We start from the raw sequence: 24,436 nt of genomic DNA on the forward strand, positions 1-24,436 counted from the left end.
GTGTGAGTGTGTGTGTGTGTGTGTGTGTGTGCTGTCGGTCTGCACATTTAGGCCTAAAACAGCCTAAAACATTCCCTATGTCTCTGAAAACATCAGTTCATCTGGGAATAGCGCTTATTTTGTCCGTCACTGAGAGATCGGGTGTTCATGTTGTTTGTATTGTGTTTACTGTTTTATATTGTTCAAGTTCTAAACATACAAATGTTACAAATAAATGTGAACGATTGAATAACTTGTTTTTAACGCCTCTTTAACGCTTTTCCTCTCCTCTCCTCTCCTCTCCTCTCCTCTCCTGTCCCCTCCTCTCCTCTCCTCTCCTCTCCTCTCCCCTCATCTCCTCTCCTCTCCAGTCATTCGTGCGCTGCATCCCCGGAGTGGGGATCTACTTCAGTACCTTCTACTCCCTGAAGCAGCACTACTTCCAGGAGCGAGCCCCCAACGCCGGGGAGGCGGTGCTGCTGGGGGGCGGCGCCAGGGCCGTGGCGGGGATCTGCATGCTGCCCGTCACCGTCATCAAGACACGCTTCGAGGTGAGGGGAGGTTACTGAAGTAGTCCTCTGTGGCTCAGTTGGTAGAGCATGGCGCTAACAACGCTTAGGTTGTGGGTTTGATTCCTGCTGGGACCATATATACTGAAAAATGTATGCACTCACTGCAATGTGAGTCGCTTTGGATAAAAGCGTCAGCTAAATGGCAGAAATATTATACTAGACCAGACCAGGGTCAGGTACATATCAGTGTGTAGTCCATCCATCTGGCCGCACACTAGATTATCAGGATGACCACAATGGAATTAAGTCAGTAGACTTTTTTTTGGTGATTTTAATCCTCAATAAAAAATGTTTGATGAAAAAGGCAAATATGTAAAATAAAGTCATCGGTTAATTCATTCACATGCAGGAGGGAAGGGTAGAGAGGTTGAGAGGGAGGGAGGGGTGGAGGACGGAGGGATGGAGGGATGGATGGAGATGTGCTTCAGAACGAGGAGGAGAGGAACGGTGGTTTAGGATGATATTGAGGAATGCACGAAAGGAAGGAGAAAAGAAAAGAGGAAGAGGAGGAGAATGATGCAGAGAAAGGAGGAAGAGGAGGAGAGAATGTGACAATGGAGAGGAGGAGGAGAAGGGAGGAGGAGAAGGGAAGAGGAGAAGGGGTGTAAGGGGGTGTTTCAGTTAGCAGGCTGTGTGGGTATTTCGGGTCTGTGCTGAACTGGAAGGGTGGATATAAAGGAGTAGGAGGCCTGCTGGAAGAGTTGGTTGCCTGGGGGAACACTTCTATCAGCATGTTAAACACACACACACGCACACACACACACACACACACACACACACACACACACACACTCGGATGTGAATCAGCATGTGAATGGATGCTCCTCCTGTCAGCCATGTTGGCTCCACCAGAGTGGTGTAATCGATGTTGATTACATTTGGTCCAGCTGTGCACAGCGAATGTGTAATCATCACCGACTATGTAATCATGCAAATGTTGCTCCTCGTTTCTGGATCCGCGTCGCACCATCTTGCAGTGGCTGCGTGGTTCCTGGTTTTTACCCTGTATGAGTGTTACCTACCAGCTGTGTTGTATGTTGACAGGGACAGTACGGATTGATCATCATGGTAGTAAATGTGCCATGTTTAGCCAGAGGGCACATTTTCATTTGTAGATATAAATGTAGTGTGGTCCACAGCAGTGGAGGCTGGTGGAGGTAGAAATCGGAGGACGGGCTCATTGCAATGCCTGGAATGGAATGAAAGATTCCTCATGTCATTCCCTGCATTGCAATGAGCCCGTCCTCTGATTTCTACCTCCACCAGCCTCCCCTGGTCTACAGATACAGAGTTGTAATAGGTGTGTTATACCACACTCCCCTGGTCTACAGATACAGAGTTGTAATAGGTGTGTTATACCAGCCTCCCCTGGTCTACAGATACAGGTGTAATAGGTGTGTTATGTGTGTTCCACCAGAGCGGGCGGTACAACTACGTGAGCGTGGCGGGGGCTCTGAGGAGCGTGTGTGAGACGGAGGGTCCCAGGGCTCTGTTCTCAGGGCTGACGGCCACGCTGCTCCGAGACGCGCCCTTCTCTGGGATCTACGTCATGTTCTACAGCCAGGCCAAGAAGTCCCTGCCCCAGGGTGAGAGAGAGAAAGTGTGTGTGTGAGTGTGTGTGTGTGTGTGTGTGTGTCTGTCTGTGTCAGTGAGTGAGTGATTGAGTGAGAGAGAGAATCCTGAATATGTCCCTTCTGGTCTTTGTCTGATGATATCTTGCTGCCTGTCTGTGCCTGAAACCCTCCCTCCCTGTGTCCTCCCCTCCCCTCCCCTCCCTCCCTGTGTCCTCCCCTCCCCTCCCCTCCCCCAGAGGTCAGCTCATCAGCCTACGCCCCTCTGGTGAACTTTGGCTGCGGTGTGGTGGCCGGTGTCCTGGCGTCCGTGGTAACCCAGCCCGCTGACGTGGTCAAGACACACATCCAGGTCAGCCCCTCCCATTGGACCACCAGGGACGCTATACGCTTCATCTACACGGTAAGGCCCTTTTTTACTTTTTTTTACTTTTTCTTTAGGGCATTTCTGCTTTTTTATTGGGATAGAGATAGTAGAGATTGACAGGAAGGATGGGTGAGAGAGAGGAGGGATGACATGCAGGATATGTCGATGGCCGGAATCTAACCATACGGCTAATATGGTAACAACGATAATATGGTATGCGCCTTAGTGTGCTACGCCACTGAGCGCCCCCTACTGTTGATATTCTAAAATGATTATTGACCTCGGTTATGCCCTGGCCCAATGACTCACTACCACTCAGATTGCGAAGACATGATAGGCTACTTATTTGCGTGAAAGTTGCTGTTGTTGGTATAGTTGACCTTCGACCTGCCTCTCTGTTCTTCCCTCATTTCATCATCCTGGACTTCTCTGATTCCCTGATATATGTGTATGTACACTCACTGAGCACATTATTAGGAACACCTGTACACCTTCTCATGGTGGAGGTGGTGTAATGGTGTGGGGAATGTTTTCTTGTCACACTTTGGGCCTGTTATTGCCAATCAATCATCGCTTGAATGCCACAGCCTATTTGAGTGTTGTTGCTGACCATGTGCATCCCTTCATGGCCACAATTTACTCATCTTCTAATGGCTACTTCCAGCATGATAATGCACCATGTCACAAAGCAAAAATGCGGCCTTCCCAGTCACCGGATCTGAATCCAATAGAACACCTTTGGGATGTGGTAGAATGGGAGATTCACAGCTTGAAAGTGCACCTGAAAAACCTACAGGAATTGCGTGATACAATCATGTCATCATGGACCAGAATCTCAAAGGAATGTTTCCAACATCTTGTGGAATCAATGCCACGAAGAATTGAGGCTGTTTTCAGAGCAAAGGGACAGGCCCTACCCAGTATAAGTACAGTGTTCCTAATAAACTGTTCAGTGAGTGTATATATATTATGTATAGGTATCATATGTATTTCCTAACAGATGTGGGAATGATGGTTCTCTCCTCTGTTCTCCTCCAGGAGCATGGTCTGAAAGGGTTCTTCAGGGGGGCGGTGCCCAGGTCTCTGAGGAGGACGCTGATGGCTGCCATGGCCTGGACCGTGTACGAACAGCTGATGGCCCGCATGGGCCTCAAGTCATGAGGAGGAGGAGGAGGAGGAAGATCGACTGAAAGATCGATGATGGAGCACCTGACTGGCTGGTCGAAGAGGAGGAAGACCGCTGAAGAAGGCGGACCGCTGAAGAAGATGGTTGATGGTCGAGAGACTTTTTTTTCTGATCACTCCAAAGGTTTAGGGGAGAAAGGAGGTGGGTGTAAATGATATGGAGTTAAAAGTGCGTTCGTGCATGCGCACAAGTGTGTGTGTGTGTGTGTGTGTGTGTGTTTGATCCTACACGCTTATGTCAAACCTAGACCTTAAGTGACATTCCCTACAGTAACTGCAGTGAAGTGAACTTTCTCCCTCTCCAAGACTCTCTCAGAACTCCTGAGGTCTCCTGGCTCCAGTAACACCCCCACCCCCACCCCAGACACCCCCACCCCCAGAAACAGAGACAGTGTCACTCCAACTGTCCTACTGTCACTGTTAGTGACTGTGACGGAGGTGTCTGGAACACTCCTCCAGACTAACTGGCAGTGGCAGCCTGTGTTTGTTTACCTCAGCAAGAGGACTCCATCTTGCTGACAGAGAGCACAACAGACAAGGCAGACAGAAACAAACCAGTGGCATGATGTCGGTGCAACAACACATTTGTTGTGACCGCCTAAAAACTCTAAACTCGAGTGGCTATTGTGACCCAATAATAGACTAATTTAAGAATATTTATTTACAAGGGTGACTTTTTGGTGTAAGTTCGGACAATCAAAATGACCCGTTTTGCTGTGCGTTGTGACAAAAAGGCTCGTCTAGGCTGATATGTTCAGTATTTCTCTGAGCTGTTACTACGCTTTATTGCTTTGCGTTTTTTCTATCCAATTCATCTAGGATTATGCTTAAGCCAGTGCATTCATGTTGCATTCATAGTAGACCGGATGTGCTTTCCTAACAAGTAATGATAGTCAATCCCACTTTGTAAACCCTGACAATGCAACTTTTAGCCATTTTGGGTACAGGCAGTATCGCCGTACCATAATAAAACATCACAATAAACCTGCGACTGAAGCATTTCAGCATTACCAACTGCATGATATACAGAATCCATATGAACGTTGAACAGCCGTGGTCCTGGATGCCCTTCCTTACGTTTTGCACATACTTATTCACACAACACAGTGAGTCATTCACTCTCAGCATTGAAGCACGTATACTGTAGATATTTCTTTGCCCACGGTGTTACAGTGTGCCATGGATAGTGTTTATATGTACATTTTGTTGCTGTTAAAAAGGTGTGATCTTTATGTTGAGAAAATGTATTATTGTACAGAATATCCCCTGTGGAATCTTCCAGGACCAAGAATGGCTGCATGAACTCATTTACATGAACCTGTCATGCTCAAGAGAATCATTCAAATACATGTTTGCCAATAACCGTCTGCTTGCTATTGGCTGATGTTTGTCTAAAGGATACAGTGGACAAGATAAACATCTTAGACCATGGAATAATAATTCAAATAATTCTACATTCTATTCAAACAACTGATAATTGTGGGGGGGTGGGGGGAGTTGAACCTGCACTTTAGAATTAGACGCACATTAATTCAAGCTCCTTTTGCGGCTGTTGAACTGAGAGAGAGCTGATTTTGCTGTTGGATAGGAATCTTTTCAGCCCTGTCTTGTGTTTGCTGTGTTGTAACACAAACTCTTAACCAAACTGTGCTGTGTGCCGTTACCCCAAGGTGTTCATTTTTGCCTTGCCGATCATCTTCATCGTCTGCATCGTCTTCATCACTCTTGTCCTTGATATTGTAACTATATTTGGTCGTTGTTATTGTAGATATTAGTCTGTGCATCTCAGACCAATGCTGTGCCTGTTGGTTTCTAAGTTAATAAAATTCCCAGTTTTGTAAAAAATGATTGCGTTTGTATTCAATATGCGTCTTAACCTGATGTGGCATACATTATCATTACTGATTACATTGTACATAATCTTACATTACATTATCTCTTCATTGCAACATTTCATCTTCATCAATCAGTTCCTAACATATTGTACTCCTTTGTGGGTATCTTTTACTCTGAGTGAGTCTCAGAAATGTAGTATTTTGGTCCTCAGTCTCGAGGCTCTATCAGAACCCCCTGCTGCTCTCCTCTTGTTCTCCCCTCCTGTCCTCTACTGCTCTCTTTTCCTGCTCTGTTCTCCTGTCCTCCCCGCCTGCTATCCTCTCCTGTCCTCCCCGCCTGCTCTCCTCTCCTCCCCTCCTCCACTCCCCCATCCTCTCCTCCCCTCCTGTCCTCTACTGCTCTCTTTTCCTGCTCTGTTCTCCTGTCCTCCCCGCCTGCTATCCTCCCCTGTCCTCCCTGCCTGCTCTCCTCTCCTGTCCTCCCATCCTCTCCTCCCCTCCTCCACTCCCCCATCCTCTCCTCCCCTCCCCGCCTGCTCTCCTCCACTCCCCCATCCTCCACTCCCCCCCCCCGCTTGTCCTCTCCTCTCCCATCCTCTCCTCCCCTCCCCTCCTCCACTCCCCTATCCTCTCCTCCCTCCCCTCCTGCTCTCCTCCACTCCTCTACAGCACCACGTTGACACGACAGAGCGTGACAGCTAGAGCCCGTGTCCTCGGAACACCGGCTTTCTTGTCCCGGGGGTCCTTATGGGGAGAGACGGTCAGGCACTGCACTAGACGCCTTCCCTGCTGACTGGTCAGATGTGACGAGGAAGAGAACAGAGTCACAGACGCTGGCAGTCAGGCTGTCTGTGCCTGATGATGACACAAGAACACTGTCACGAAGGTTGTGCCAACGTATTCTTAATGACCTCACTCTCACACTCTGAGACTGTTAAGTGTCTCTTTAGTGGGGAGCAGAGGATCGGCGATGTAGTGGAGGGTAAACTCAATGTATTCATCTTTTTTTTTTAAATTATTTTATACCTTTTCTGCTCAGTGTTATTTGCATTAGGGTTATCCACCTTAGGGTTATCCATCCATGATGCTCAGTGTTTACCCACCTATGACATTAGGGTTATTGTCCATGATGTTCAGGGTTTACCCACCTATTCAATCCATGGTGTTAAGGGTTTACCCACCTGTTTGTTTTCTTACCACTACAGTACATCCCTGTAAAGGATGTAACATGGCTGCCTTTCAAATTGGGGCAAATCCACCTTGTAATACTGAATTTCCGGGGCAGACACAATGTGTACAGTTGGCTTGATGTGTGCGTTATGTGGAAAACAGCATTTCAGTGGAGATTGTTTCCAATCATTCACACCAGGCTCTCCTTGCATGTCCCTTTTCCTCCTCCTGAGTATATATTTTACATATCAGGAAGGAACAGGCTCGAACTAATCCTCTCCATGTGACGTAGCTAGCATTGGTTTAATTCCAAAGCAGTGCAGGATTTTACATGTCCGCTATTTTGGATAAATGTCTTAATTTGCATATCTATTGATGCAACTGCATCTAAATATTCAAAGCCTCTAGTGCCTTCAGAGGAACACAATCATCTTAGTGATATGAATCTTTTAGATGACATTCTCTCGCAACCTTTCCAGTAGCACCCGAAGGACAGAAGAAGGATACACGACGAAATATATCCTGGCCATAGCAAAAAAATAAATAAAACATTTGACAGGTTAAGCTGGCCTTATCAAATGTATTCCAATAATCAGCTCATTGCCATTTCTGGTCCCTTTGGATTTCTCCCACCATAGCGTGCATATGATTTCTGGAAGCAGAGATGCCAATTACTGCTCATAATCATCTGATCATCCAATAATATAAGAAAATATCTGGCCTGAATTTACTCAGATGACTATTTACGATCACGTAGCTCTGGCCATAGTGTTTGACTGCCATCTACTGACTATTGTGTGACTTTGCACCTACGTCTACATTTCTGGCGGCGGAAACGCACGGCGATTGGAGGGTTTTTGGGTATATCACACGCCACTTCCTCTGCTCGTCCTCTTTTTACCGTGAGGTACAGAACTCCATACGGCGTTGTCTCGTGGTGAGATACACATTTTGCATTTTCTTGTGACAATATGAGCATAGGCAGTTACTAATGCAATAACACGGACTGTTATGAGACCGTGCATTGGCTGTCAACAATATCTGTCAAATTACAGCAGCTGAATCGGTTAATTTCAATGGTAGATAAGACCCTCCGCTAGGCCTGGAGCCAAGCCGTGCATGCTCATTGCTTGCTACACCTAGGCTAGCAGATTACAATGGTGTTGCCCGTAGAGCATGCTAACAAGCAACCTCGATAGAGGTTATATTCAACTGAACTAGAAGGCTTTCCTACGTTCACTGCGTCTACAGGCTGTCCCCACTAACTGGTTGCCTAATGATATGTTTCAACATTGACAGTGTGATGTTGAAAACTCATGCTAGCATGGTCATTTACAGCACTGTCCCGGTGGTGCAACAGCCACATAAGATAGTAACCGTTATGACTGAAATCAGTTCTGTTCCCCGCCTAGAAAATAATGACGATCACTCAGACTATCTATTCAATGTTGTGTAGCACACAATTAAAGCCTGGCACCGTGCGGTCGGTGTTCAGGTGTCGGAAGTGTGCGAGAGTGACTCGGCCGGGTTTCGCTAACACCAGGAGGGCTTCGGCCCCATGACTGGGGTTTGATAGTAACCTGCGCCACAATACCTCCTATCAGCCAGAGCACGACTGTAATACGCCCTCTGGACGTTTTTTTTGCAACATACAGACAACGCTAGGCATACGCGACTAACAGACAGCAGTACACTCAATTCCAATGGAAGTCAATGAAGCTCAGCGATCCAGGCTTTGCCTAAATGTTCTCCTCTCTCTTTTGCCCCCACCCAGCTTTTCCGTTAAACTCGTAACGCAGGAAAAGTGGTCACGATGTCCGGAGGTCTGGATGTCCTTCAGATGAAGGAGGAGGATGTGCTGAAGTTCCTGGCAGCAGGGACCCACCTGGGAGGTACCAACATGGACTTCCAGATGGAGCACTACGTTTACAAGAGGAAGAGTGATGGTGAGTAGTGGAATGAACGGGTGGTCTCTTGTTATCCCTGGCCATCGGCCAGATTAGCTCTCCTGCACCCTGAAGTGTACAATTGTTACCTACCCCTTATGGATTCAGAAGCGTTAAAGGAGTGGACTTGTGTACTTCAGCATGAAGAATAGTTGTCACGACAACCTTTAACAGTTTAGATGAATGAACAGTGTCCGTCCGTCCGTCCCCCCCTTCAAAAAAGCACTTGCTCTGTCTGGTCGGTGGCTGTGTGAGTTGTCGATGAAGGGAAGAGTGATATTATCATCACCGGTGGGTGAGGTGGCAGTCTTACACGTGCTGTACTATCTCAATCCGTGATGGAACAACATTTAAACTTGGCAGTGTGTTAGTCATGACACCAGTTATGTTTTTGCACAGGATATTGTTTTTGTCCGTTGTATTTGTTCCAAAGGTGGAGTCAGGATGGAAATATGCTTCTGTCATATTGTTAGATCAGCTTGAACTACGGAGAACTGTGTTCATTCTGGAGCTCATAATGGACATCCTATCTGCATGAGTAATGCCACGTCTTGGCATTGTCCTCTGTGGCTCAGTTGGTAGAGCATGGCGCTAACAACGCTTAGGTTGGGGGTTCGATTCCCGTTGGAACTATATATACTGAAATGTATGCACTCACTGCAATGTAAGTCTTCAATGTAAGCTCACTCCCCTTTGTAGATACAAAAGCATGAAAGGTGTGAAGGATTGTATACTTCAGCATGAATGATGCAGAATCGGACTGCAGCCTTAATGTTCAGACAATCCAGACATCACTGAGGATCACTGTTTTTAGGAATAATTATATTAGTAACACATTAATAAACACTGGACTTAATGTCCTCATCGATTGTCATCCTCAGGTGTGTTCATCATCAACCTGAAGAAGACCTGGGAGAAGCTGCTGCTGGCCGCTCGCGCCATCGTGGCCATCGAGAACCCAGCTGACGTGTGCGTCATCTCCTCTAGGAACACCGGCCAGGTGAGAGGCCCTGTGTTAACCCACCCAGGAGCCGTTCAGGAGGATGCATGTAGCTGAGGATGATGTAAGTCTTTTTGAAGGAAATATTCTGTGATTGACGGTCAGCACACAGTTAAAGCCTGGCGCCGTGCGGTCGGCGTTCAGGTGTCGGAAGTGTGCGAGAGTGACTCGGCCGGGATTCGCTAACACCAGGAGGGCTTCCCGCCCCATGACTGGGGTTTGATAGTAACCTGCGCCACAAGAACATTTGACCTTTGACCTGTTCAGTATGCCGTCGTTGGCTGTGTCACGCCTAGTTGAGGCAAGGTGTATTACATATGATCAAAACAAAAAGACTAAATATCATCTTGTCATGTTGGTCTTCAGAGGCTCTTATTCGTGTTGTTCTGTCCTCGCTGTAACCTCTCTCCTCGTTCTCCTCAGAGGGCCGTGCTGAAGTTTGCGTCCGCCACCGGCGCCACCACCTTCCATGGCCGTTTCACCCCGGGAACGTTCACCAATCAGATCCAGGCTGCGTTCAGGGAGCCCCGCCTCCTGATCGTCACGGACCCCCGTGCCGACCACCAGCCCCTGACGGAGGCGTCCTACGTCAACATCCCCACCATCGCCCTGTGCAACACCGACTCCCCGCTCAGATACGTGGACATCGCCATCCCCTGCAACAACAAGGTACTACACACATACATACATACATACATACATACACACACACACACCCCTCAATACTGCTGAGAAACTCTTTAACGATCCCTACTATTCATGCAAAGAAACACAAACAAGTGCCACTTATTTCTTTTTGTTTACAAGCTTAACATTGGCTACTCTCCTCCCATCAGTCCCACGTTGACAACTGCAGTACGTACCGCACACAGTTAAAGCCTGGCGCCGTGCGGTCGGTGTTCAGGTGTCGGAAGTGTGCCAGAGTGACTCGGCCAGGATTCGCTAACACCAGGAGGGCTTCCCGCCCCGTGACTGGGGTTTGATAGTAACCTGCGCCACAATTACGTGACACACGCTTTATGACGTGTACTTCGCCGGGTGGACGAGTGCGTTTTTACGACTGCCTCCCAAAACAACATTCCTTAAAATAACCCCTCTCCCTGGTTAACGTCGTTGACATCATTTGACATGGGAACATCTAATCCACCGACTAATTCTGTTTACTTGCTCTGACAATGACTGTGAACCTCATGATGCAGCACATTCCCCACCGCGGGGCATTCCCCTAGTGTGTGTGTGTGTGTGAGAGAGAGAATCTGAACATTTCGCCCATACACTGCCTGGTGTTGTCCAGCTGTGTTGTATTACTCCATTGTTTCCATTATGTGTGAACCCGGGGAGAATGTTTACATGCCTGCTACATCGTGAACGTCAGAGAATGATTCCGCGTCCCGTGCGTGACCTTTCGTGTGTGTGTGTGTGTGTGTGTGTGTGTCGTCTAAGCTGACTTGATGGGCTCCTGTGTTCCAGGGTCACCACTCCGTGGGTCTGATGTGGTGGATGCTGGCCAGGGAGGTGCTGAGGATGAGGGGTACCATCTCCAGGGAGCACCCCTGGGAGGTCATGCCTGATCTCTACTTCTACAGAGACCCTGAGGAGGTAACCCACACACGCACACACACACCCAAACTGGGCTACTGCTGTGTACACACACCCAAACTGGGCTACTGCTGTGTACACACACACACACACACCCAAACTGGGCTACTGCTGTGTACACACACACACACGCATGCAGGGCTACTATGGTGGACGCTCATATAAATGCGCATGCATGCACACACCTATTTACATGCTAGCACGCTCCCAGGCATGACGCTGTCCTTTTGATTGAGGAAGGTAGTCGCTACTCAACTGATGACTGTCCCGTTCCACTCGTTCCCTGCCCCTTATGGATTCAGAAGCGGTAAAGGAGTGGACATGTGTACTTCAGCATGAAGAATAGTTGTCACGACAACCTTTAACAGTTTAGATGAATGAACAGTGTCCATCCGACCGTCCCCCCCTTCAAAAAAGCACTTGCTCTGTCTGGTCGGTGGCTGTGTGAGTTGTCGATGAAGGGAAGAGTGATGTCATCACCGGTGGGTGAGGTGGCAGTCTTACACATGCTGTACAATCTCAATCCGTGATGGAACACTTAAATCTGGCATTGTGATGTTAGTCATGACCCCCGTTTGACCGTGTATTTGCGCTGAAAGTATTTCTGCCTTGCAGGCATTATATTTCCTACAAAAGGGAGAGCTGGGGTCAAATATGCCTCCTTCATGTTGTATTAGATCAGCTTGAATGGAGAAGAATGTATGTAATTCCAGAGGTCTTAATGGAAAGCCTGTCGTCACGAGTAACGCCACGTTGCCTGAACTGCCTCTTCTTCTGTCCTGTTCCAGATCGAGAAGGAGGAGCAGGCGGCTGCGGAGAAGGCCGTCGGCAAGGAGGAGTTCCAGGGGGAGTGGACCGCCCCCACCGCTGACTTCGCCCAGCCCGAGGTCGCTGACTGGTCCGAGGGGGTCCAGGTGCCCTCTGTACCCATTCAGCAGTTCCCTGCTGGCATTGAGGGTAAGGAACCCTGTAAGTTAAACCCGTGGCACCCTCCGCCGTAGTTGTCAAGTTGATACACCCTCTGCCGTAGTTGTCAAGTTGATACACCCTCTGCCGTAGTTGTCAAGTTGATACACCCTCCGCCGTAGTTGTCAAGTTGATACACCCTCCGCCGTAGTTGTCAAGTTGATGCACCCTCCGCCGTAGTTGTCAAGTTGTCAGAGTGTCTTGTCGATCTTAGGTCAGTTATTAGTGCCCCCCCCCCCCCTTCAAAAAAGCACTTGCTCTGTCTGGTCGGTGGCTGTGTGAGTTGTCGATGAAGGGAAGAGTGATGTCATCACCGGTGGGTGAGGTGGCAGTCTTACACATGCTGTACAACCTCAATCCGTGATGGAACAACATTTAAACCTGGCAGAATGTTAGTCATGACACCAGTTTTGTAACTGAAAATATGAAATGCGAAACGTATATGATCACTTACTAAAACTGTTACTCTTGTTATCAGCTGCTGCCCCAGCTAAAGCCCCAACCCCTGCTGAAGGTTTTGCCGGTAAGTTAATTATTATCATTATTAATCATTGTTATTACAGTCATGTATGGTGGTAGGGCGAGCGCTGTTGTATGTGTTTTATTACCAGTTAGATGTTCTGTTTGGTCGTATGTTCACACACACTCTTGTTCTGACAGAGGACTGGAGCACCCAGCCTGCCACTGAGGATTGGTCAGCTGCCCCCACCGCCCAGGCTTCTGAGTGGGGTGGAGCCACTTCTGATTGGTCTTAGGTTGATGTCTGTCATAACCAGTACCTGAATCATAAAGCAGCGATGAGCTGTGAAGTCAATAAAGTTGGTTATTTATTGAGCCTGGTCTTCGTTTCTTTTTATGGGCGTGGGAGTGTAATGATTTTATGTTGTTTGGGTAAGAAGGCCTTCTCCAGTCCAAAAGCAGAAACAAAACACGCTCTACAATACTGAACCCATTGATATTGATACCTAATTAAATTGATTGCATTTATGTACAAAATGTGCTATAAATATAATGTGTTTCACACCAATGATGTACAATGTATGGTGAAGTATGAAGTCTTAGATGTAAACATAGTGTAGAACAGAGTAGAAACTTAAGTTCGGACTGAGAATTGACGGTTGGCAGTTGGGCACGCTATGTGATAATTGTGAAGTTGGACTAATGCAATACAATTAAATAGACAGACAAGAATGAAAGAAACATGAAGAACAAAAAAAGAGCACTGTGTAAACTCAAGGTTAGAAGGGTGCGTCCAGAGCTTTCTTTTGAACATCCAGATTCTATTGCCCTCAGATCTGGGGAGGCACACTGCATTTCATAAACTTGTAATTTACACGTCCAGTTCTTAGTGATGTTCAGAGACGCAATGAACAACGGAATTCAAGTCTTGTTTATTTGTCGTTACGTTGATGAATACGTAACAAAATGCCTGAGGCACAGCAGCTCTCAACAGCATCAATCAACGATAGAATGTAACAAGGGTAATATATCAAATATAAACAGGAACCATAATTAAACAGTAGAAATAATCAGATAAAATATGCAGGATTATTATAGCAGCAGGAGAGGGAGTAGAGGGTAAAGTGCAAAGACAGTGGAGTGTGTCACTGAGTGGGGTGGGGTGGAGGTAGTGGTAGAGGTAGAGGTATAGTCAGTTGAGGTGTGTACACCTGAGGTGTATTCCAGGTGTGTGTGTGTGTGTGTGTTATTGTCAGTTCAACAGTCTAATGGCTTGAGGGTACAAGCTATTCCGAAACCTGTTGGTCCGGGACTGGATGCTTTCAGTACCTTCTGCCAGATGGAAACGGAGAACAGGATGATCTTCCTGGCCTTCCTCTTGCATCTCTCGGAGTAGATGGTGTGGACGGCTGGGAGCTCACGGCCTGTGATGGACTGGACCGTTTTCGCTACTCTCTGCAGGGTTTTCACGGTCCTGTGCGTTGCAGCTGCCATGCCAGGCGGGGATGCAGACGGACAGGATGCTCTTAATGGTCCACAATCAGCTCCTTGGTTTTGCTGACATTAAGAGAGAGATTATTATCCCGCCACCAGTCTGCCAGGACATTTATCTCATCCCTGTAGGCTGTCTCGTCATCATTGGTTGCTGATGGCACCAACTACGTTGGTGTCATCAGCAAGCTTGATAATGGTGTTGGAGCTGTGCGTGGCCATGCAGTCGTGGGTGAACAGGGAGTCTGAGCAGCAGGGGACTGAGCACACAGCCCTGGGAGGCCCCCTTTATTGACAGTCAGAGTGGAGGAGATGGTCGGGAAGTCCAGGGTCCAGTTACATAGGGGGGGTGTTAAGACCCAGGTCCTTGAGCTTGGAGGGGACTATGGTGATGAATGCTGAGCTGTAGTCAATAAACAGCGTTTTCACGTAGGTGCCCTTCTCCTCCAGGTGAGACGGACCAGTGTGTAGGGTGAAGGCGATGGGGTCATCAGTGGATCTGTTGGGACGATATGGAAATTGGAGGGGGGGTCTAGTGTTGCACGTAGAGAGGAATTCATATGGGACTTAACCAACCTCTTAAAGCACCTCATTATGACTGATGTGAGAGCCACATGCCTCCACATACCACAGTTTGTGGCAATTGCTGACAGACCTCTTGTCTTAACACGCAATTATAGTCAATGAATGTTGACTGTACATCAATAATATGCATATGCATATGGTAGACAGACTTTGAAAACGTTGTCAGAATTGGTGTAATTAAACAGATTGGGCAATTAAAAAGAAATGTGGTCTTTCAGCATTGGAGTAGGGAAAAAGCTAACTTTAATTTATTGTTGAACATCTGTGAGAGGAATTTCAGTGTGAGATTTTCATACATTAACTCATCACCGAATTTGTCTATTATCTCCCAACAATGTTGCCGCATGATGGAGGTGAAAAGGTTTCACCCCAGATGGGACTCGAACCCACAATCCCTGGCTTAGGAGGCCAGTGCCTTATCCATTAGGCCACTGGGGCTATTGCGATTGCAAAAGGCCCAAATCACGCTATTTGAAGGACCATGCCCAGTAGGAGAATTGTACATCTTTTTTGTATATTTTCATTAATGTATACACACTTCGCAAAAACGGCTAAAAGTGAAACCATTCACAACCTGGGTGTTTATAAAGATACTCGCACGTCCCTATCATCCCTCAGACCCACCTCAATCTAGCCTACGTTGCTAGGCAACTAGTGTAAATCCCCACACCCTCACATGGACGGATGCTATGCTAGCTAGCGCCTGGGCACTCTGCAGCAAAACACACTCTTACATTTCAGAAAGCGTCGAAGCAAAGATAAGAGGTTTCTCTTCAGAAGGAATTCGCGAAAAAGCGAATTTACTTGCTAGTTAGATATTGCTTTCTTGAGGTACACTTACTAACGTTATGTTGCCTATCGAGCAAAGAGGAGGTGGCTGAGAGTGGAGTTAGCTGGCTGGCTAAACAACAGTAGAGGCAAGCTAGCACTTAGCTAGCTATCTGATTTACATTATTATTATTATTTATTTATTTTAGATCTAACTCGTTCGCTAGTTATATTCCACATGCAAGAGTGACTTCTGTTTCATCATGGTAAGTTGGCTAGCAAGCTGAGGAGGTAGCTAGCTAGCTACCTAATCAGGCTAAATGTAGTTGGTGACAGTTAAGATACCATCCAGATTGATTTTCGTACAACTTTTACGGTTTAACGTTTAAGCTTTAGTGTCAAATACTCTCTCTTGACACAATATTCTAGATTCTGTCTCGGATGAAGCCAGCTGTCGGTGGTGAAGCTTCAGTCAGTGTCAGCGAGAAGAAGAAAAAGATCAAGGCCAAGAAGATTCCACGAGTAGACGAATACCTGAACCAGAGGGACTACCTGGGGGCTCTGACACTGCTAGAGGTAGACAGACAGCCTGTAGCTGACACCGACTGGTTCTTCAAGTCGTCAGTTAAAAGATACGTTTATTTTTAGACGTTGCATTGATGAAGAGAGGGGCCCTCACATGTTGGAATTTCACTCTTAAATAAGATAATAAGATGTCTTGGCAGTTCCAAAAGCGTTCTCACCCCGATGTTGTCTGTACTTGCTCAGACCATCCTGTTACAGATTTAAGAGGGTGTCCCAAGAGTGTGTGTCATTTTGCTGATACTGGTGTGTATGCGTCCTGTCTTCATCCAGTTCCAGCGGGATGTGGGAGAGAAAGAGGAGCATGCCGACCTGTGGATCGGCTACTGTGCGTTTCACTTGGGTGATTACAAGAGAGCAATGGAGGTAATAAGCTGTGTGTGTGTGTGTGACTGTGTGTGTCAGAGTAGTTACATTTATGGCATTTAGCAGACGCCTTTATCCAAAGCGACTTACAACAAATACATTTGTCTAAGTAAGTGAATCATCTATCCGTCAGTCATCATAAGATGAAGTAATCAATGCTCAGACCAGGGGCCATAGGCAGTCACAATGCTAGAAGAAGGATTTTTATTTATTTATTATAAACAGGAGAGAGTACATGCAGGTACATGACCACCTGCATCATGTAGCCAAAAAAAAAAACCATGAGCTTTGTGCATCACAGAGCAATGAAGATGCAACACCCATACCTGTTTCTCTTCTTGACAGGAGTACAGGTCTCTGAGCGTGAGGCCTGAGAGTCCAGAGGAAGTGTGGGTGTTTCTGGCCTGCACTCTGTTCTTCCTAGGGCTCTACACGGAGGCTGAGCAGGCTGCATCCAAGGGTGGGGAGTAAATACGCAACAACGTGTTTTGTGGTATTTAACATGTCTCGTGTCCTCCTCTTTCGTCTCGTCTAATTCCCTATCTGCTTTCCCCCCCTTTCTTCTTCCGTAGCTCCAAAGTGTCCGCTCCAGAATCGCCTTCTCTTCCACTTGGCTCACAAGGTTGGGAAAACATGTTTATCTTTGTCCCTATCTAAACAGTCGCTCTTCTCACCTCCATAAATGACAATCGCGGGTTATAGACAATTCACAATTATAGACAATAGACAATTCACAAGTGCTTTTACAGTATGTGTGTAGCATAAAGCTTATATAACGCCTTAAGTAGTAAACATCCTGTCTCTCTCCCGCTCTGCTCCCAGTTCAACGATGAGAAGAAGCTGATGGGTTTCCACCAGAACCTGGAGGACGTGACGGAGGACCAGCTCAGCCTGGCCTCCATCCACTACATGCGCTCCCACTACCAGGAGGCCATAGACATCTACAAACGCATCCTGCTGCAGAACAGGTACAAGAATAGAATAGAATATAATAGAATACAAAACAATACAATACAATAGAACAGGTGCTCTGTTCTATTCTATTCTATGCTATGCTATTTTATTCTATTCTACTCTATTCTACTCCCATCAAAGTTGTCTTTGGCTTCTGGCATTACGACTGCCAATGGCCCCTGGTGTGAGCATTGATTACCTTGTCTTATGATGACTGATGGATAGATGATTCACTTACTTAAACAAATGTATTTGTTGTAAGTCGCTTTGGATAAAGACGTCTGCTAAATGCCATAAATGTAAATGTAAATGTAAGTTGTCAAAGTTGACCGTTAATGAACACAACGTGAGCAATGGGACTAGAGGCAAAGCAACTGATCATTGCAGGACGAATTACATTGTTTCGGGTTTTTTTTTCTTCGTTTTTTTTCCAGAGAGTGCCTGGCTCTGAATGTGTACGTGGCCCTGTGCTACTACAAGCTGGACTACTACGACGTGTCCCAGGAGGTGCTGGCCGTGTACCTGCAGAGTATCCCGGAGTCCACCATCGCCCTCAACCTCAAGGCCTGCAACCACTTCAGGCTCTACAACGGCAAGGCAGCCGAGGTACAGCAACAAAGTCAAAGTCAAAGTCAAAGTGGCTTTATTGTCAATTCTTCACATGTCAAGACATACAAAGGAATCGAGAGGACGTTTCTCACTCTCCCACGGTGAGACAGATAAAGTGCCCAGGCACAACAGATAAGACAAGACATACTAAAAGTAAAACATTCAATAAAAATAATTTAAACAGTGCAAAAAGAACAGTCAGTAAAGACAGTAAGTAGCAGCCAAATACTGTGTATTCTGTGTACAAATAATAGTGCAATAGTAGATTATAACAATAGAATAGTGGATTGTCCAGAGTCAACAAGGACGAGCTGTTAACCGTGCCTGTTGTCCAACGAGCACAGAAGATCTGGGTCAAACGTCAAACGCTTCATCTGCGCTTCAGTTTACTGTAGAACCAATGGAATAGTCCCAGAAGTGCAAACTCCGAGCTAAATCAAGCACACCTCAAGTACTGCGCTTGACATACGTGTATGATTTTGTCATGACGAAATGACGTTGTCGACATTTAGTGTCTACCCACGTAATTTCCTCTGCAGAGCAACTGATACGTTCTTAAAACTTTTTTAGCGAAGACATTTATAGCATTTTGAAATTGTGTCATTTATTCAACATTGTGGTTTTGTATGAACAACAAAGCAATTCAAAGTGTTTAATGGCAATCATCTATCAGTGTGTCATTCAACCTTTTGTTATTTTCTCTCTCTCTCTCGAGGCTGAGTTAAAGAACCTGATAGACATCTCCTCCTGCTCCTTTGAGTTTGCTAAGGAGCTTATCAGACATAACCTGGTAAGCTGCTCAACAAGTTCTGCCGTGTGTGTGACCCCAAATACTCTCTTTCTCTGATACTGTGTGTGTGCGTGTGCGTGTGCGTGTGCGTGTGCGTGTGCGTGTGTGTGTGTGTGTGTGTGCGCGCGTGCGCGTGTGCGTGCGTGCGTGTGTCTGCTAAATGCCATAAATGTAAATGTCCGTGTGTGTGTGTGTGCGTGTGCGTGTGCGTGTGTCCACAGGTAGTGTTCCGTGGTGGTGAGGGGGCCTTACAGGTGCTTCCCCCGCTCATTGATGTCATCTCTGAGGCACGTCTGAACCTAGTCATCTACTACCTCAGACAAGGTGAGACCATATATGGTCATATGTAGCATATTCCCCCTTCATCAAGCCACTCTGATTCATAGCACATTCTGAATGCACTGCATAAGAGTACTGTGGAGTCTGAAACTAAGTGGTGGAATTAGAATCATATCACATCTTGGGGGCGCTTAGTGGCGTAGCACACTAATGCGCTTACCACATAATCGCAAGGTTCCCGGTTCGATTACGACCCCCGACCTGTCATCCCTCCTCTCTCTCTCAACCATCCTTCCTGTCAGTCTCTACTGTCTCTATCCCAATAAAGCAGAAATGCCCTTAAAAAAAACACATTTAAGAATCACACCTTGGCTGTGTGAGTCCCAGGGGTGGGTTTTAACATAGAACCTATATAGGTTATAAGGAGCTTTTGAGCTAGTTTTGTCTCGTGTTTTTCAGATGACGTTCAAGAGGCGTTCAACCTCATCAAAGAACTGGAGCCAACCACGCCGCAGGTGAGAGGACTGTTTATTTGCCATTCAATCAATTCTCATCAGTTGTTGGAATGTGGTCGTTTTTGCACCCCCCCCCCCCCCACCCCCCACAGAGACAACACACATGCACTGCCCCCCCCCTCTTCGAGACAACACACATGCACACCCCCAAGGGAGAACAGAGCTCTGGGCTCTGGGCACAGGGTCAGCCATATTCGGTGCCCTGGAGCAGTAGAAGACCAACTAGATACTACACTTTTAGCTAATATAATAGCTGCCTGTGTTGTGGTACCTGTGCCAGCCAGAGCAAACAGTTTTAACTGTGTCTTATCTATTTCAAGGAATACATTCTGAAAGGAGTGGTAAATGCTGCGTTGGGTCAAGAAATTGGATCAGTGAGTACAGTGTGTTTTTTTATATAAGTATAAGAAACACACAAGGGACACGGTATAGATGTAAATGGAGATTTTCACATTTTTCTTCCTCCCTGTGTGTCTGTCCTCTTCCTTTCTTTCACCTTGTGCATGTCTTCTCTCGCTCTCTCAGAGGGACCACCTGAAGATTGCTCAGCAGTTCTTCCAGTTGGTTGGAGGCTCAGCCAGCGAATGCGGTGATTTGAATACGACCCTCTGATTCTGAACATGCCTGTGTATGCCTGTAGGCAACAGGCTATTTGTGTGTGTGTGTGTGTGTGTGTGTGTGTGTGTGTGTGTGTGTGTGTGTGTGTGTGTGTTTGACTCACTGTGTGCGTCTCCTTCTAGACACCATACCTGGTAGACAGTGCATGGCCTCCTGCTTCTTCCTACTGAGACAGTTTGAAGATGTGCTCATCTACCTCAACTCAGTCAAGGTTGGCCAGATCACTCAGTACATGTATACACACCAAACTTAGATATAGATACATTTGCATACACAAATAAACATTTTAATGCATATCATGTTGGCTTGCATTGTACATCATAATTGTGTGAAAGTGTCCCGCTGGGACCATATACACTCACCGAGTACTTTATTAGGAACACTATACTAATACTGGGTAGGGCCTCCCTTTGCTCTCAAAACAGCCTTGATTCTTCGTGGCATTGATTCCACAAGATGTTGGAAACATTCCTTTGAGATTCTGGTCCATGATGACATGATCAATGATTGATTGGTATTAACGGGCCCAAAGTGTTCCAAGAAAACATTCCCCACACCATTACACCACCTCCATCATGAGAAGGTGTACAGGTGTTCCTGATAAAGTGTTCGGTGAGTGTATACTGAAGAATGTATGCACTCACTGGAGTGTAAGTCGCTTTGGATAAAAGCATCAGCTAGATGGCATATATAAAGTAGTATGGTGAAAGTATTGAGGAATTCTTCCTCCATATCATGTTGTATAAAGGGAGGCCCTACCCAGTATCAGTATAGTGTTCCTAATAAACTGTTTGGTGAGTGTATGTTCATTGGCCTGTGTCATGCCTTACAGAGTTACTTCTACAGCGAGGACACGTTCAACTTCAACTACGCCCAAGCCAAAGCAGCGCTGGGCAACTACAAAGAGGCAGAGGAGGTATTAGAAGTCAGCGTTTACAAAAGAATATCGCCACTCGCAAGACCAACGCATTGACATTCCTTTTTAACTGGTCATGTTGTAATTGTGTTGTACGTTGGTCTCAGGTGTTTCTGCTGATTCAGAGTGAGAAGATAAAAACAGACTATGTGTACCTAAGCTGGCTGGCACGGTGCTGTAAGTATATAAACGACGGTACAATTAAAAACATTCAAAACATTCAAAGAAATTAAAAAATCACTGAATGTGTTCCAGCATTTCGTTCAGTGTAAAACACAAACTTAGCTTCCGAAAGTCATTCTAAATGTATTCACCGGTTTTTGTCCCTCCATTTCACTCAGACGTAATGAACCAGAAAGGGCGTCTCGCCTGGGACCTGTATCTGAAGATGGGGACTTCGTCCGACTCCTTCAGCCTCCTGCAGCTCATTGCCAATGAATGCTATAAGGTGATGCTCTTTACTGCTTCCCCCTGTTGCTGCGTTGCCAAGCCCGCCTAGCCCGCCTAGCTCTCGCTGTGCAAACGTGACGTTATCTACGGAATGCTATCCAATGTTTCATCTTGATGCTCATCTCAAGAAATACATTCTTTTTTTTAATATATTTTTAGGGCATTTCTGCTTTATTGGGATAGAGATAGTAGAGATTGACAGGAAGGATGGGTGAGAGAGAGGAGGGATGACATGCAGGACATGTCGATGGCCGGAATCAAACCAGGGACCTTGCGATGATATGGCACGCGCCTTAGTGTGCTACGCCACTGAACGCCCAGAGAAATGCGTTCTTGATGCATAAGGTGATGTCTGATGTTCTCCCTCCTGAGTTTCCAGGGTAGCTTTTAGGGTGCAAGCGTTATGTACACTTTATCATGCTGCCTGTCTCCAGCTGTGGTGTGCTTCGTTCTACTCACCTCAAGCAAAACAGCTTTCATGCATCCATCATCCTGACAGACTTCATATAACAACCCACATCTGCCAAGTCAAAGTTTATTGATCCTATGCACAGGAGACGCCATGTAAACTCTTAAAAGAAACGCTTAGATTCGCAAGCTTCCTCTCAACAGTGCAAATATTGGGGCGCTCAGTGGCGTAGCACACTAAGGAGCATACCATATCATCGCCAGGTCCCTGGTTCGATTCCGACCCTCAACATATCCTGCATGTCATCCCTCCTCTCTCTCACCCATCCTTCCTGTCAATCTCTACTGTCTCTATCCCAATAAAGCAGAAATGCCCTAAAAATATATATTAACATTTTTTTAACACAACTGCAAATATCCGGACGGTAACAATAAAATATGAAAATTAACACGGAAATACAACGTTGAGGAGGAGCTCGCCACGCGGCGACTGTACTCGTCAGCGCCATCTTGGTGTTCTTCATCTGTTTCATTTACTTAAATTAAAATAGTTGACATTTAGCAGACGCTTTTATCCAAAGCGACTTACAACAAGTACATTTGTCTAAAGTAAGTGAATCATCTATACATCAGTCATCATATGAAAATCTATGCTAGGACCAGGGGCCATTGGCAGTCACAATGCTAGAAGCATTTTTCTTTTTTTTACAGTAGAGGAACTGTATAGAAGGGTAGTGGGGGGTGAAGAGGTCTTTAGGAGGGACAGTCAAGATGTAGCCTGAAGAGATGGGTCTTCAATCTACGGCGGAAGACAGGTAGTGATTTTCTGCCCCTCTTTTCTCCTTACCCGACCAATAAGGATGGTCGATGGGTATCTTGACCATCACCCAGGCAGCCAGCCAGGCTTGTGCCAGCTATCCCCCTTACTCACTACACTCTTTGGGGCGGTTTCCCAAGCAACAGATCAAGCCGAGTCCTGGACCGAATCACACTTTCAACGGAGACCCTCCATTGATGATGCTTTTTAGTCTAGGGTTAGGTTTTTACTCTAGGTTGGGGGAAATTGTAACTCAATGCTCAATATTAAATGTAGCGGTTTTGTCTGTGCTTTCAGATGGGACAGTTCTACTATGCAGCCAAAGCATTCGATGCTCTGGAGAAACTGGACCCAGGCTCCAACTACTGGGAGGGCAAAAGAGGGGCCTGTGTAGGAATCTTCCAGCTCATATTGGCAGGCAGAGAGCCTAAGTAAATACTGGTCCATGATTGTTTGTTTAGTGTTCTGTACTTGTGGTCTGTGACCAGCACACAAGTGTGATCAGCGTGAGGTACATAAACATGTTGATCACACTTTATAACAAAGCCATTTCTGTCTTACTCTCGTGAAAAGAATGTCCTCGACAGATGAGTATTTTTTTGTGCCTTAAGCAGTCCATAAACTGCTGCTTCGTTTTTCAAATCATTGTTGTATTAACATGTCATTAAAGATATTGTGTTATTGTTTTGTCATCCGTTCCTGCTGCTAATTAAATAGCAATTACCGCCTTTTCCTCAGGGAGACACTGAAGGAGGTACTGCCCCTGCTGCGGAGCTCAGGAAACCCCCAGGTGGAGTACATCATCAGAGCGCTCAGGAAGTGGGCCAAAGACAACAGGGTCCCTCTCTCATAACATACTGAACATACATGTTGTACTTACATAACTAAACTAAACATGCATGTTAGAATTGTAGAACAGAACATACATGTTAGAATTATGGAATTACAATATTGTAGAATCTGTAATTTGTAGAATCATACATTTATACAGGCACTTATTACCAGACGAAAAGTTTTAGCTGCAAAAATCTATAAGAATGTTTGTATTGTTTGCAGACACTGATGATTCTACATTGTGAAGTTATAATACTGTATTGTTTTGATCATGAATTCATCATTTCAACTGTACATCTAAGTCTGACTGTGCACTTATGCCAATGAATTGCATTTGAAATTTCTATTTGTATTTTCTCTATTGAAATTATGGATGTATATTTGTATTGTGATGCTGATCCAAGTATTAAAATGTATTCTTTTATGACTTGTCCTGTTGTCAGTTATTTGTATCCATTGTTTATTTGTTCAACCAGTTCATCATTCCACTCCTTCTCTGATGACGTCATTCTTGTATAATTGAGTGATGATGTAACGAATGCTTGCGTTTGTTGTGCTTAACATCCACCTTTTGTTGAGCAGCTGAATAGTGGACAGCACAGAATAACACAAAGCAATTTATACAAGAGTCCTGTAGCAACAGGTGCTCATCAATGCTTGTGTTATTATAGATTAGCATGGGCTGGGTGGGTGACAACACCCAGATAGCCATCCAACTGGCTTGTTTGGTTCCGGTTGGGATTTGATTTGTGTGTGTAGGGCATTGTGGAAAAACGCACAATTCAGCATTTCAGCTCTTCTGAGA

At 46.0% G+C, this 24,436-nt stretch overlaps 3 protein-coding genes across 4 annotated transcripts in view; all 3 read left to right on the forward strand.

Annotated features, from left to right (window-relative positions):
- The window catches only part of slc25a38b (solute carrier family 25 member 38b), a 9,683-nt gene extending 4,164 nt beyond the window's left edge, over nt 1-5,519 (forward strand). The window contains exons 5-8 of the mRNA XM_083693961.1: nt 351-530; nt 1,969-2,137; nt 2,362-2,525; nt 3,528-5,519. Of these exons, the coding sequence (XP_083550087.1) occupies nt 351-530; nt 1,969-2,137; nt 2,362-2,525; nt 3,528-3,650 (636 nt within the window). The 3' untranslated portion in view covers nt 3,651-5,519. The remainder of the gene's footprint in view (nt 1-350; nt 531-1,968; nt 2,138-2,361; nt 2,526-3,527) is intronic.
- A 2,026-nt stretch (nt 5,520-7,545) lies between these two features.
- On the forward strand, nt 7,546-13,025 carry rpsa (ribosomal protein SA). Of its 2 annotated transcripts, none has more exons than XM_083694387.1 (8): nt 7,546-7,616; nt 8,454-8,625; nt 9,507-9,625; nt 10,049-10,294; nt 11,096-11,224; nt 12,013-12,193; nt 12,669-12,713; nt 12,851-13,025. In XM_083694387.1, the coding sequence occupies exons 2-8, from the start codon at nt 8,493-8,495 to the stop codon at nt 12,943-12,945; spliced, it is 948 nt and encodes a 315-aa protein (XP_083550513.1). In that variant the 5' UTR covers nt 7,546-7,616; nt 8,454-8,492; the 3' UTR covers nt 12,946-13,025. The 2 variants fall into 2 exon arrangements, with proteins under 2 accessions (XP_083550513.1, XP_083550514.1); XM_083694388.1 differs by having other exon boundaries at nt 12,013-12,181.
- A 2,467-nt stretch (nt 13,026-15,492) lies between these two features.
- LOC310821532 (intraflagellar transport protein 56) lies at nt 15,493-24,024 on the forward strand. Its single transcript, XM_083693619.1, has 18 exons — nt 15,493-15,759; nt 15,923-16,069; nt 16,349-16,441; nt 16,787-16,901; nt 17,014-17,063; nt 17,264-17,409; nt 17,830-18,001; nt 18,720-18,794; nt 19,016-19,118; nt 19,533-19,588; nt 19,909-19,962; nt 20,114-20,177; nt 20,329-20,417; nt 21,039-21,122; nt 21,230-21,299; nt 21,464-21,570; nt 23,095-23,228; nt 23,536-24,024. Exons 1-18 carry the CDS (start codon nt 15,757-15,759, stop codon nt 23,648-23,650), a joined length of 1,677 nt encoding a protein of 558 aa, XP_083549745.1. The 5' UTR covers nt 15,493-15,756; the 3' UTR covers nt 23,651-24,024.
- Nucleotides 24,025-24,436: the final 412 nt, after the last annotated feature.

Source organism: Argentina silus, assembly GCF_951799395.1.
Source record: "Argentina silus genome assembly, chromosome: 22".
Lineage (NCBI taxonomy): Eukaryota > Metazoa > Chordata > Actinopteri > Argentiniformes > Argentinidae > Argentina > Argentina silus.